At 45.5% G+C, this 15,773-nt stretch overlaps 1 protein-coding gene across 1 annotated transcript in view; it reads right to left on the minus strand.

Moving 5' to 3' along the window:
• Positions 1 to 15,773, minus strand: part of LOC126187863 (DNA polymerase epsilon catalytic subunit 1) — a 332,843-nt gene that overhangs the window by 87,387 nt on the left and 229,683 nt on the right. Inside the window, exons 27-28 of the mRNA XM_049929181.1 lie at positions 253 to 466; positions 71 to 155 (exon numbers count right to left, since the gene is read on the minus strand). Coding sequence (XP_049785138.1) covers positions 71 to 155; positions 253 to 466 — 299 coding nt within the window. The remainder of the gene's footprint in view (positions 1 to 70; positions 156 to 252; positions 467 to 15,773) is intronic.

Genomic DNA, 15,773 nt, shown 5'->3' on the forward strand with positions numbered 1-15,773 from the left:
AGTGAAACAAACTATCAAAAATAAACAGCAAATATGATCTGCACCTGTGTAATTACCATCTACACATTACCTGAATGAAGAGTTTTTTCATGAGGCTGTGCAAAGTTCTTCGTAAAGCCGGGTCATAAAGTAATGTGTTCGGTGACCGCAACCATCTGAATAAAATAACAGATGTAAAATGAATCTGTGTTTCATTGTATATGAGGATTCATACTACATATGAAGAACATCTATAACAATGCGATATCCCACCTGTAGAACTGAACTATCTGAAAATCTGCAAACACATTTTTGTAGACAGAGACATCCCGAAGCCATGCTCCCACCATTGACCTGAGTACTTTGAAAGCCCCACTGCAGCGAGCAATATCATCGTAGTTGCCCAGGGTCGCTGGTCCTCCACCGGACATCATCTCTTCGAGGGATGCTTGTGGCATTGTGTCAAATGCCACACTAGAGCTAGTGCCTGTGGAAAGAAATGGAGTATTAATAATTTTTGCAAGTATACTGTGACGCAATTTTGCTCTCTATTTCAGAGTTCACTTATGTTCCAAAATTATATCATAATTGTTTCTACGCAATGGCATTACTCAAAGAACTATTTCAATTACCAGAAAATTGATAGGTGATACAGCACTGAAGATATAAAAAAGTTTTACAGTTTCACAACAAGCAAACATTATGGTCTGATTAAACTGTACACATAAAGAATCATACCAGAAGCAACATAGGACTACTTCTACGCCAGAAACATGATGCGATCTCAGTGCCTAAGGGGATAACTACATTTTCTGGTTGGTAGCCTGGGGTATAACTGCCCAGACTTATAACAACTGGGTGTTTAAAACAGCACACTTTGTGAAGTAATTTCAGATAAATTACTGTGGAGTAAATCTACATCTACATAGATACGCCACAAGCCGCCATACGGTGCATGGCGGAGGGTACCCTGTCCAACTACTTGTCATTTCCACTCCTGTTCCATTTGAAAATAGAGTGAGGGAAAAATGACTGTCTGTATGCCTCCCTATGAGCCACAATTTCTCGAATCTTATCTTCGTAGCTCATACGCGCAATGTACGTTGGCAGCAGCAGAATCATTCAGTGGTCAGGTTCAAATGCCGTGTCTCTAAATTTTCTCACTAGTGTTTCTCAAAAAGAATGTTGCCTTTGCTCCAGGGATTTCCGTTTGAGTTCCCGAAGCATCTGCGACACACTTGTGTGTTGTTCAAACCTATCAGTAGCATATCTAGCAGCCCACCTCTGAATTATTCCAATGTCTTCCTTCAATCCGACCTGCTACAGATCCCAAACAATCGAGCAGTACTCAAGAATAAGTCGCACCAGTGTCCTATGTGTGGTCTCCGTTACAAGTGAACCACTCTTTCCTACAATTTTCCCAATAAGCTGAAGTCTACCATTTGCCTTCCTTTCCACAGTTCTCACATGCTCATTTCACCTCCTATCGCTGTACAATGTTATGCCCAGATATTTACACAATTTGACTGTGTCAAAAAGGACACTAGTAATACCGTATCCAAGTATTACAGCTCTGATCTTCCTACCCATCTGCACTAACTTACATTTTTCCACATTCAGGACTAGCTGCCATTCATCACACCAACTGGAAATTTTGTCTAAGTTGTCTTGTATCTTACTACAGTTGCTCAAATTCGACACCTTACCGTACACCACGGGATCATCAGCAAACAACCGTAGATTGCTGTCCACCCTGTCCGCCACATCATTTATGCATAGAGCGGGAAACAACGGTCCTATTACACTTCCCTGGGGCTCTCATGATGACACACTTGTCTTTGATGAACACTCGCCGTCCTGGACCAGATATTGCATTCTTCTACTTAAGAAATCTTCGAGCCACTCACATATCTGTTACATATTCCATATGCTCGTAGCTTTGTTAACAGCCTGCAATGGGGCACCATGTCAGATGCTTTCCAGAAATGTAGAAATATGGGATCTAGCTGTTGCCCTTCACCTGTAGTTCACAGTATAATGTGTGAGAAAAGGATAAGCTGAGTTTCGTACGAGCGATGCCTTCTAAGACCATGCTGATTCATGGACATAAGCTGCTTAGTCTCAAGAAAGTTTATTATATTCGGACTGAGAATATGTTTAAGGATTCTGCAGCAAACAAAAGTTAGGGATTATTGCCCTGTAATTTTGTGTGTCCGTTCTTTTACCCTTCTTATATGCTACAGTCACCTGTACTTTTTCCCAGTTGCTTCGGGCTTTGTCCTGGGCGAGAGATTCACAATAAATGCAAGCTGTGTAAGGGGCCAATGCTGTAGAGTACTCTTTGTAAAATCAATCTATGGTTCCATCCAGACCTGGTGATCTATTGCTTTCAAATCTTTCAGTGGTTTCCCTATGCCAGGTATGCTTATTACTATATTGCACATACGAGAGTCTGTCCGATGGTCAAATGATGGTATATTTCTCCTGTATGGATGATTACTTGAATGTGAAATTTAAAACTTTGGCTTTCGTTCTGCTATCTTCAACTGTCACACCGGACTGGACAACAAGGGACTGAATGGAAGCCTTAGACCCACTTAACGATTTTACATAAGACCAGAATTTCCTTGGGTTCTCTGCCAGATCTTTTGCTAAGGTGTAATGGTGGTAACTGTGGTATGTTTCATGCATAGATCTTTTCACAGATGAACAAATCTCTATTAACCTTCACTTGTTGTCATTTGTGCGAACCCTTTTGAACCGCAAGTACAACAGCCTCTGCTTCCTCAGCATCTGCTGCCAAATTTCGTTATTAAATCTTCCTGGTTCTTTTCCATCCTTTATCCACTTACTATGCACATAGCTCTCCAGATAACAATTTACAATCTGCTTAAACTTTGCCTATAATTCCTCTACACGCATCTTACTGGAACTAAGTGATGCCAGTTCACTGTCTAAGTGAGATGCTAATAACTGCTTGTAATATCTCTTTATATTCGATGAATTATTCTGATACAATTCCACCCTTGAATGACGTTTACTAATTTTCTATCTTCATACGCACAGAATCCATTCGCAAAGTAGTTTCATACAATAGCTACGCCATGAACGCATAATTATTCTTTGTAGTACTCTCTCTGGTGGTTGTTAGAAAAAAGCTTCTGAGATTGTCTTTGTGCCGATTAGCCTGAGCATTGTTTGAAGAATTGTAATCTGAATATTGAGATTTATGACAAAAGATAACTGATACAAAATTGTACGATATATATATATATATATGAATATAATAGAGGGAAACATTCCACGTGGGAAAAATATATTTAAAAAGAAAGATGATGAGACTTACCAAACAAAAGCGCTGGCAGGTCGATAGACACACAAACATACACACAAAATCTAGCTTTCGCAACCAACGGTTGCCTCGTCAGGAAAGAGGGAAGGAGAAGGAAAGACAAAAGGATATGGGTTTTAAGGGAGAGGGTAAGGAGTCATTCCAATCCCGGGAGCGGAAAGACTTACCTTAGGGGGAAAAAAGGACAGGTATACACTCGCACACACATATCCATCCATACATACAAGACACAAGCAGACATTTGTAAAGGCAAAGAGTTTGAGCAGAGATGTCAGTCGGGACGGAAGTACAGAGGCAAAGATGATGTTGAAAGACAGGTGAGATATGAGCGGCGGCAGATTGAAATTAGGAATTAGCGGAGATTGAGGCCTGGCGGATAGCGAGAAGAGAGGATATGCTGAAGGGCAAGTTCCCATCTCCGGAGTTCTGACAGGTTGGTGTTGGTGGGAAGTATCCAGATAACCCAGACGGTGTAACACTGTGCCAAGATGTGCTGGCCGTGCACCAAGGCATGTTTAGCCACAGGGTGATCCTCATTACCAACAAACACTGTCTGCCTGTGTCCATTCATGCGAATGGACAGTTTGTTGCTGGTCATTCCCACATAGAACGCTTCACAGTGTAGGCAGGTCAGTTGGTAAATCACGTGGGTGCTTTCACACGTGGCTCTGCCTTTGATCGTGTACACCTTCCGGGTTACAGGACTGGAATAGGTGGTGGTGGGAGGGTGCATGGGACAGGTTTTACACCGGGGACGGTTACAGGGGTAGGAGCCAGAGGGTAGGGAAGGTGGTTTGGGGATTTCATAGGGATGAACTAAGAGGTTACGAAGGTTGGGTGGACGGCGGAAAGACACTCTTGGTGGAGTGGGGAGGATTTCATGAAGGATGGATCTCATTTCAGGGCAGGATTTGAGGAAGTCGTATCCCTGCTGGAGAGCCACATTCAGAATCTGATCCAGTCCCGGAAAGTATCCTGTCACAAGTGGGGCACTTTTGGGGTTCTTCTGTGGAGGGTTCCGGGTTTGAGGAGATGAGGAAGTGGCTCTGGTTATTTGCTTCTGTACAAGGTCAGGAGGGTAGTTACGGGATGCAAAAGCTGTTTTCAGGTTGTTGGTGTAATATATATATATATATATATCGTACAATTTTGTATCAGTTATCTTTTGTCATAATAATAGAGGGAAACATTCCACGTGGGAAAAATATATTTAAAAAGAAAGATGATGAGACTTACCAAACAAAAGCGCTGGCAGGTCGATAGACACACAAACAAACACAAACATACACACAAAATTCCAGCTTTCGCAACCAACAGCCGCCTCGTCAGGAAAGAGGGGGGGAAAAAAAAAGGATTTAGGATTTGGGTTTTAAGGGAGAGGGTAAGGAGTCATTCCAATCCCGGGAGCGGAAAGACCTACCTTAGGGGGGAAAAAAGGACAGGTACACACCCGCACACACACACCCATCCGCATATACACAGACACAAGCAGACATTTGTAAAGGCAAAGAGTTTGTCTGTGTATATGCGGATGGACACGCGCGCGTGCGCACACCTGTCCCCCCCTCCCCCCAAGGCAAGCCCCCCCGCCCCCAGGACCGGAACGACTCCCCACCCCCTCCCCCAAAACCCAAATCCCCCCGTCCCTCACCCCCGACGAGGCAACCGCTGGTCGCAAAAGCCAGAATCCCGCGCGCATGCCTGTGCCCGTCCGCGTGTCCACCGACCCGCCAGCGCCCCCGCCCGGCAAGTCTATATATATATATATATATATATATATATATATATATATATATATATATATATATATATATATATATATATATATATATATATATAAAAAGAAAGATGATGAGACCCACCAAACAAAAGTGCTGGCAGGCCGACAGACACACAAACAAACACAAACACACACACAAAATCCCAGCTTTCGCAACCAACGGTCGCCCCGCCAGGAAAGAGGGAAGGAGAAGGAAAGACAAAAGGATATGGGTTTCAAGGGAGAGGGCAAGGAGCCACCCCAATCCCGGGAGCGGAAAGACCCACCTTAGGGGGAAAAAAGGACAGGCACACACTCGCACACATCCATCCACACATACACAGACACAAGCAGACATTTGTAAAGGCAAAGTGTTTGGGCAGAGATGTCAGTCGGGACGGAAGTACAGAGGCAAAGATGATGTTGAAAGACAGGTGAGGTATGAGCGGCGGCAGATTGAAATTAGAAATTAGCGGAGATTGAGGCCTGGCGGATAGCGAGAAGAGAGGATATGCTGAAGGGCAAGTTCCCATCTCCGGAGTTCTGACAGGTTGGTGTTAGTGGGAAGTATCCAGATAACCCGGACGGTGTAACACTGTGCCAAGATGTGCTGGCCGTGCACCAAGGCATGTTTAGCCACAGGGTGATCCTCATTACCAACAAACACTGTCTGCCTGTGTCCATTCATGCGAATGGACAGTTTGTTGCTGGTCATTCCCACATAGAACGCTTCACAGTGTAGGTAGGTCAGTTGGTAAATCACGTGGGTGCTTTCACACGTGGCTCTGCCTTTGATCGTGTACACCTTCCGGGTTACAGGACTGGAATAGGTGGTGGTGGGAGGGTGCATGGGACAGGTTTTACACCGGGGGCGGTTACAGGGGTAGGAGCCAGAGGGTAGGGAAGGTGGTTTGGGGATTTCATAGGGATGAACTAAGAGGTTACGAAGGTTAGGTGGACGGCGGAAAGACACTCTTGGTGGAGTGGGGAGGATTTCATGAAGGATGGATCTCATTTCAGGGCAGGATTTGAGGAAGTCGTATCCCTGCTGGAGAGCCACATTCAGAATCTGATCCAGTCCCGGAAAGTATCCTGTCACAAGTGGGGCACTTTTGGGGTTCTTCTGTGGAAGGTTCCGGGTTTGAGGAGATGAGGAAGTGGCTCTGGTTATTTGCTTCTGTACCAGGTCGGGAGGGTAGTTACGGGATGCAAAAGCTGTTTTCAGGTTGTTGGTGTAATGGTTCAAGGATTCCGGACTGGAGCAGATTCGTTTGCCACGAAGACCTAGGCTGTAGGGAAGGGACCGTTTGATGTGGAATGGGTGGCAGCTGTCATAATGGAGGTACTGTTGCTTGTTGGTGGGTTTGATGTGGACAGACGTGTGAAGCTGGCCGTTGGACAGGTGGAGGTCAATGTCAAGGAAAGTGGCATGGGATTTAGAGTAGGACCAGGTGAAACTGATGGAACCAAAGGAGTTGAGGTTGGAGAGGAAATTCTGGAGTTCTTCTTCACTGTGAGTCCAGATCATGAAAATGTCATCAATAAATCTGTACCAAACTTTGGGTTGGCAGGCCTGGGTAACCAAGAAGGCTTCCTCTAAGCGACCCATGAATAGGTTGGCGTACGAGGGGGCCATCCTGGTACCCATGGCTGTTCCCTTTAATTGTTGGTATGTCTGGCCTTCAAAAGTGAAGAAGTTGTGGGTCAGGATGAAGCTGGCTAAGGTAATGAGGAAAGAGGTTTTAGGTAGGGCGGCAGGTGATCGGCGTGAAAGGAAGTGCTCCATCGCAGCGAGGCCCTGGACATTCCGCATATACACAGACACAAGCAGACATTTTTCTGCTTGTGTCTGTGTATATGCAGATGGATGTGAGTGTGTGTGTGTGTGTGTGCGAGTGTATACCTGTCCTTTTTTCCCCCTAAGGTAAGTCTTTCCGCTCCCGGGACTGGAATGACTCCTTACCCTCTCCCTTAAAACCCACATCCTTTCGTCTTTCCCTCTCCTTCCCTCTTTCCTGATGAGGCAACAGTTTGTTGCGAAAGCTTGAATTTTGTGTGTATGTTTGTGTTCGTTTGTGTGTCTGTCGACCTGCCAGCACTTACATTTGGTAAGTCACATCATCTTTGTTTTTAGGTGTGTGTGTGTATATATATATATATATATATACACACACACCTAAAAACAAAGATGATGTGACTTACCAAATGTAAGTGCTGGCAGGTCGACAGACACACAAACGAACACAAACATACACACAAAATTCAAGCTTTCGCAACAAACTGTTGCCTCATCAGGAAAGAGGGAAGGAGAGGGAAAGACGAAAGGATGTGGGTTTTAAGGGAGAGGGTAAGGAGTCATTCCAATCCCGGGAGCGGAAAGACATACCTTAGGGGGAAAAAAGGACGGGTATACACTCGCACACACACACATATCCATCCACACATATACAGACACAAGCAGACATTTTTAAAGACAAAGAGTTTGGGCAGAGATGTCAGTCGAGGCAGAAGTGCAGAGGCAAAGATGTTGTTGAATGACAGGTGAGGTATGAGTGGCGGAAATTTGAAATTAGTGGAGATTGAGGCCTGGTGGATAACGGGAAGAGAGGATATATTGAAGAGCAAGTTCCCATCTCCGCAGTTCGGATAGGTTGGTGTTAGTAGGAAGTATCCAGATAACCCGGACGGTGTAACACTGCGCCAAGATGTGCTGGTCGTGCACCAAGGCATGTTTAGCCACAGGGTGATCCTCATTACCAACAAACACTGTCTGCCTGTGTCCATTCATGCGAATGGACAGTTTGTTCCTGGTCATTCCCACATAGAATGCATCACAGTGTAGGTAGGTCAGTTGGTAGATCACGTGGGTGCTTTCACACGTGGCTCTGCCTTTGATTGTGTACACCTTCCGGGTTACAGGACTGGAGTAGGTGGTGGTGGGAGGGTGCATGGGACAGGTTTTACACCGGGGGCGGTTACAAGGGTAGGAGCCAGAGGGTAGGGAAGGTGGTTTGGGGATTTCATAGGGATGAACTAAGAGGTTACGAAGGTTAGGTGGACGGCGGAAAGACACTCTTGGTGGAGTGGGGAGGAGTTCATGAAGGATGGATCTCATTTCAGGGCAGGATTTGAGGAAGTCGTATCCCTGCTGGAGAGCCACATTCAGAATCTGATCCAGTCCCGGAAAGTATCCTGCCACAAGTGGGGCACTTTTGTGGTTCTTCTGTGAGAGGTTCTGGGTTTGAGAGGACGAGGAAGTGGCTCTGGTTATTTGCTTCTGTACCAGGTCGGGAGGGTAGTTGCGGGATGCGAAAGCTGTTTTCAGGTTGTTGGTGTAATGCTTCAGGGATTCCGGACTGGAGCAGATTCGTTTGCCACGAAGACCTAGGCTGTAGGGAAGGGACCGTTTGATGTGGAATGGGTGGCAGCTGTCGTAATGGAGGTACTGTTGCTTGTTGGTGGGTTTGATGTGGGCGGACGTGTGAAGCTGGCCATTGGACAGGTGAAGGTCAACATCAAGGAAAGTGGCATGGGATTTGGAGTAGGACCAGGTGAATCTGATGGAACCAAAGGAGTTGAGGTTGGAGAGGAAATTCTGGAGTTCTTCTTCACTGTGAGTCCAGATCATGAAGATGTCATCAATAAATCTGTACCAAACTTTGGGTTGGCAGGCCTGGGTAACCAAGAAGGCTTCCTCTAAGCGACCCATGAATAGGTTGGCGTACGAGGGGGCCATCCTGGTACCCATGGCTGTTCCCTTTAATTGTTGGTATGTCTGGTTTTCAAAAGTGAAGAAGTTGTGGGTCAGGATGAAGCTGGCTAAGGTAATGAGGAAAGATGTTTTAGGTAGGGTGGCAGGTGATCGGCGTGAAAGGAAGTGCTCCATCGCAGGGAGGCCCTGGACGTGCGGGATATTTGTGTATAAGGAAGTGGCATCAATGGTTACAAGGATGGTTTCTGGGGGTAACGGATTGGGTAAGGATTCCAGGCGTTCGAGAAAGTGGTTGGTGTCTTTGATGAAGGATGGGAGACTGCATGTAATGGGTTGAAGGTGTTGATCTACGTAGGCAGAGATACGTTCTGTGGGGGCTTGGTAACCAGCTACAATGGGGCGGCCGGGATGATTGGGTTTGTGAATTTTAGGAAGAAGGTAGAAGGTATGGGTGCGGGGTGTCGGTGGGGTCAGGAGGTTGATGGAGTCAGGTGAAAGGTTTTGTAGGGGGCCTAAGGTTCTGAGGATTCCTTGAAGCTCTGCCTGGACATCAGGAATGGGATTACCTTGGCAAACTTTGTATGTGGTGTTGTCTGAAAGCTGACGCAGTCCCTCAGCCACATACTCCCAACGATCAAGTACCACGGTCGTGGAACCCTTGTCCGCCGGAAGAATGACGATGGACCGGTCAGCCTTCAGATCACGGATAGCCTGGGCTTCAGCAGTGGTGATGTTGGGAGTAGGATTAAGGTTTTTTTAAGAAGGATTGAGAGGCAAGGCTGGAAGTCAGAAATTGCTGGAAGGTTTGGAGAGGGTGATTTTGAGGAAGAGGAGGTGGGTCCCGCTGTGACGGAGGACGGAACTGTTCCAGGCAGGGTTCAATTTGGATAGTGTCTTGGGGAGTTGGATCATTAGGGGTAGGATTAGGATCATGAATGGACACAGGCAGACAGTGTTTGTTGGTAATGAGGATCACCCTGTGGCTAAACATGCCTTGGTGCACGACCAGCACATCTTGGCGCAGTGTTACACCGTCCGGGTTATCTGGATACTTCCTACTAACACCAACCTATCCGAACTCCGGAGATGGGAACTTGCTCTTCAATATATCCTCTCTTCCCGTTATCCACCAGGCCTCAATCTCCGCTAATTTCAAGTTGCCGCCACTCATACCTCACCTGTCATTCAACAACATCTTTGCCTCTGCACTTCTGCCTCGACTGACATCTCTGCCCAAACTCTTTGTCTTTAAATATGTCTGCTTGTGTCTGTATATGTGTGGATGGATATGTGTGTGTGTGCGAGTGTATACCCGTCCTTTTTTCCCCCTAAGGTAAGTCTTTCCGCTCCCGGGACTGGAATGACTCCTTACCCTCTCCCTTAAAACCCACATCCTTTCGTCTTTCCCTCTCCTTCCCTCTTTCCTGATGAGGCAACAGTTTGTTGCGAAAGCTTGAATTTTGTGTGTATGTTTGTGTTCGTTTGTGTGTCTGTCGACCTGCCAGCACTTTCATTTGGTAAGTCACGTCATCTTTGTTTTTAGGTATATTTTTCCTTCGTGGAATGTTTCCTTCTATTATAACCATATCATTAATTTGAACCCAACAATTACGTTTGTTATTGTCGCCTTTGCATTTCGAAATCTTTCCTGTCGTCTTATTTCTCTTTATTTTCTCTTTCTGTTTTTACCAGTAGTTTCACTTTGTATTCACCTTCCCCTTTTACCGTAATCTACTATACAATTTTATCCCGCCTATATATGCTCAATAATACGTAACCCACTTCCCAACCATAACCAAAAAATTTTATTTTCCGCCTTCAACACTACCGCTGCTATAAAATCCACCGTTTCTAGTTCAATAACAGCTGCTTTCACGTATTTAACAACCATTTCGGCTAGTTCTAATAACTTTAACTTTATTTCCACTTCCGTTTTTCGCACTTCACTGATCATTTTAGTCACTCCCCACAGGTTTTAACGTCATTATTTCTACAATTGTTAGCTCCATTTTCGTAATCTTTCACCACAACACCACTCCTTTAATACGTTTTTTCGAAATTTTCTCGAAATTTTCCCGAATTTCTCCGTCCTTTAACGTGATTTAGCGGCAACACAACCACCTAACCTTTTTGCACATCGCTGTCTACCAACCCAAGTTCACCACAGGATCAACTTAACCAACACTTTTTCGTCTTTTTTCATACCAGATCTCCAATTGCTTTCTAGTTCACCTTTATCTCTCCCCATATATTTCTATCTTTCTTTTTCATTTCAACCTCATGTTAAACTTTCCACCTTCTAATACCATGTCACCCTCACAACACCCCCACAATGACCCCATTAAGTTTTATTTACATTCCCTCCGCAAACATGCCTTCACCCTAGCCAGATTACGCTCACATATTTTATTTTCTCAGGCTTGTCTGAAATTTGGCATAACCCCCAAAGTCCTCACACTTAAAGTTCCCATCTCTGGCTGCAACCCTTCTTTCCATCAGTCCCTATACCAGTTCCAAACTGAACAATCCATTGCCCTCACCCACCTAATCCTTCACCTACACATCAACTCAGCCAATGAACATACCCGTCAACTCCTATCCTTAATAAAAGTCCTCAATCTTTCCTCTCCCACATCCACACCGGCTATTCAGAGCATCCTCCTACAGGCCAACCGCCAATTAGAACAGCATGCCACCCTTCACCTCAAAAAACTATCCAATCTCCTGGTTTCCCACCTCCGGAAAGGCAACTCACTCACCCTTCACAACCTTTCCAGCAAACCTCAACCACCTCTCATTGCACACAAACCCAGTCTCTCCCATCTACTCAATCTCCCACTTCCAGCTCCACTCCCTCCAAAACCTCAAAATTCCGATCAACACAATCCGGCACCACAACACCCTAATTCAGTAGTTAACCTTTCCTCCAGACCTCTCTCCCAATCCAAAACCTCTGTCCTATCCAAAGGCCTCACCTTCAGCCCCACTCCCAGATTCAACCAAACAGCCCTCGTCAAAGATTTACTGTCCTACACTAGTACTCTCTGCTGGAAGTATCACTTTGCCACGAAGAAAAATGATCCTAATCCTACCCCTAATGATCCAACTCCCCAAGACACTATCCAAATTGAACCCTGCCTGGAACAGTTCCGTCCTCCGTCACAGCGGGACCCACCTCCTCTTCCTCAAAATCACCCTCTCCAAACCTTCCAGCAATTTCTGACTTCCAGCCTTGCCTCTCAATCCTTCTTAAAAAACCTTAATCCTACTCCCAACATCACCACTGCTGAAGCCCAGGCTATCCGTGATCTGAAGGCTGACCGGTCCATCGTCATTCTTCTGGCGGACAAGGGTTCCACGACCGTGGTACTTGATCGTTGGGAGTATGTGGCTGAGGGACTGCGTCAGCTTTCAGACAACACCACATACAAAGTTTGCCAAGGTAATCCCATTCCTGATGTCCAGGCAGAGCTTCAAGGAATCCTCAGAACCTTAGGCCCCCTACAAAACCTTTCACCTGACTCCATCAACCTCCTGACCCCACCGACACCCCGCACCCATACCTTCTACCTTCTTCCTAAAATTCACAAACCCAATCATCCCGGCCGCCCCATTGTAGCTGGTTACCAAGCCCCCACAGAACGTATCTCTGCCTACGTAGATCAACACCTTCAACCCATTACATGCAGTCTCCCATCCTTCATCAAAGACACCAACCACTTTCTCGAACGCCTGGAATCCTTACCCAATCCGTTACCCCCAGAAACCATCCTTGTAACCATTGATGCCACTTCCTTATACACAAATATCCCGCACGTCCAGGGCCTCCCTGCGATGGAGCACTTCCTTTCACGCCGATCACCTGCCACCCTACCTAAAACATCTTTCCTCATTACCTTAGCCAGCTTCATCCTGACCCACAACTTCTTCACTTTTGAAAACCAGACATACCAACAATTAAAGGGAACAGCCATGGGTACCAGGATGGCCCCCTCGTACGCCAACCTATTCATGGGTCGCTTAGAGGAAGCCTTCTTGGTTACCCAGGCCTGCCAACCCAAAGTTTGGTACAGATTTATTGATGACATCTTCATGATCTGGACTCACAGTGAAGAAGAACTCCAGAATTTCCTCTCCAACCTCAACTCCTTTGGTTCCATCAGATTCACCTGGTCCTACTCCAAATCTCATGCCACTTTCCTTGATGTTGACCTTCACCTGTCCAATGGCCAGCTTCACACGTCCGTCCACATCAAACCCACCAACAAGCAACAGTACCTCCATTACGACAGCTGCCACCCATTCCACATCAAACGGTCCCTTCCCTACAGCCTAGGTCTTCGTGGCAAACGAATCTGCTCCAGTCCGGAATCCCTGAAGCATTACACCAACAACCTGAAAACAGCTTTCGCATCCCGCAACTACCCTCCCGACCTGGTACAGAAGCAAATAACCAGAGCCACTTCCTCGTCCTCTCAAACCCAGAACCTCTCACAGAAGAACCACAAAAGTGCCCCACTTGTGACAGGATACTTTCCGGGACTGGATCAGATTCTGAATGTGGCTCTCCAGCAGGGATACGACTTCCTCAAATCCTGCCCTGAAATGAGATCCATCCTTCATGAACTCCTCCCCACTCCACCAAGAGTGTCTTTCCGCCGTCCACCTAATCTTCGTAACCTCTTAGTTCATCCCTATGAAATCCCCAAACCACCTTCCCTACCCTCTGGCTCCTACCCTTGTAACTGCCCCCGGTGTAAAACCTGTCCCATGCACCCTCCCACCACCACCTACTCCAGTCCTGTAACCTGGAAGGTGTACACAATCAAAGACAGAGCCACGTGTGAAAGCACCCACGTGATCTACCAACTGACCTGCCTACACTGTGATGCATTCTATGTGGGAATGACCAGCAACAAACTGTCCATTAGCATGAATGGACACAGGCAGACAGTGTTTGTTGGTAATGAGGATCACCCTGTGGCTAAACATGCCTTGGTGCACGGCCAGCACATCTTGGCGCAGTGTTACACCGTCCGGGTTATCTGGATACTTCCTGCTAACACCAACCTATCCGAACTCCGGAGATGGGAACTTGCTCTTCAATATATCCTCTCTTCCCGTTATCCACCAGGCCTCAATCTCCGCTAATTTCAAATTTCCACCACTCATACCTCACCTGTCATTCATCAACATCTTTGCCTCTGCACTTCTGCCTCGACTGACATCTCTGCCCAAACTCTTTGTCTTTAAATATGTCTGCTTGTGTCTGTATATGTGTGGATGGATATGTGTGTGTGTGCGCGAGTGTATACCCGTCCTTTTTTCCCCCTAAGGTAAGTCTTTCCGCTCCCGGGACTGGAATGACTCCTTACCCTCTCCCTTAAAACCCACATCCTTTCGTCTTTCCCTCTCCTTCCCTCTTTCCTGATGAGGCAACAGTTTGTTGCGAAAGCTTGAATTTTGTGTGTATGTTTGTGTGTCTGTCGACCTGCCAGCACTTTCATTTGGTAAGTCACGTCATCTTTGTTTTTAGGTATATTTTTCCTTCGTGGAATGTTTCCTTCTATTATAACCATATATATATATATATATATATATATATATATATATATATATATATATATATATATATATATATATATATTGTTAATAAATCAGTGTGTATGTTTGTGTGTCTGTCGACCTGCCAGCACTTTCATTTGGTAAGTCACATCATCATATATATATATGTGTCCATCATATATATGATGATGTGACTTACCAAATGAAAGTGCTGGCAGGTCGACAGACACACAAACATACACACTGATTTATTAACTTTTGTAATCATAGTTGCTATAATGACATCATGATTGCTAATTCCTGTTTCTATACCGACACTGTTGATAATGTCTGGTCTATTTGTAGCTACAAGGTTTAAGACACTTCCACTGCCTGTGGGCTACTGAGCTAGACGCCCAAGACAATTTTCGAAAAACATGTTCAAAAGCATTTTACATAACTGTCTGTCTGTAACCCTGCAATGAATCCGTAGACATCCCAATCTATACTCAGGAGGTTAAAGTTGCCTCCAACTAGTATTGATAATGTACGCATTTATGCACTACTCACTGTGAACTTTCTTTGAATGACTAGAACTGTCACAGCAGAAATGGGTGGCAAGTTAAAATGTCCAACAATTAATTTAGTTTCAGCTACACCTGTTATATGCAACCAGATGACTTCACTGTCACACTCAACCTCAACCTCAATTGAGACAATATTTTTGTCAACTGCAATTAACACTCCCCCTCCTACAGCCTCTAATCTGTCTTTTCAATATACATTCCATGACTCACTGAATAGCTTGGAGCTTTCCACTTTGGGTTTCAGCCAGTTCTCGGTCCCAAAAGTAATTTGAGCGCAAGACTTTCCTGGAGGGCGGTAAATTCGGGAACTTAATTACGAATACTTTGTCAGTAAATATGGATTGGTTGTGTGTCAGACCTTTCAAATTGACAAAGTGGGTGCATTTCCGAACAAATGTCATTGCGCACAACAGAGTAGCGCCCTACTGTTGACTACTTCTTGAATGAGCTACCAAAGGAGACAATTATGGCTGATCTGCACACATGCTGGCACTCTCATTCCACTACCAGAGATAACAAAATGCCATTTTGGATTTAAACAGACTACAATCACTAATATCTATTTACAAAATTAACAATGTAGGAAAAGACAGATTGCTACTTACTGTAAGGATGACATGTTAAGATACAGACAGACACAATTAACAGACACACATAAGCTTTCAGCCACAGCCTTCACCAGAAAAAGAGGAGCATACACCATTCATCCACAAAACCAAACAGACCTCATGCACACATGACCACCACCTCTGGCAACTCAGACCAGAATGCAGCTATTACTTGGAATGAAAACAGCAATCTGGAGGGGAAGGGGAAGGATGGCAGTGTATCGATGGGGGG

This window comes from Schistocerca cancellata, chromosome 5, assembly GCF_023864275.1.
Source record: "Schistocerca cancellata isolate TAMUIC-IGC-003103 chromosome 5, iqSchCanc2.1, whole genome shotgun sequence".
Classification (NCBI taxonomy): domain Eukaryota; kingdom Metazoa; phylum Arthropoda; class Insecta; order Orthoptera; family Acrididae; genus Schistocerca; species Schistocerca cancellata.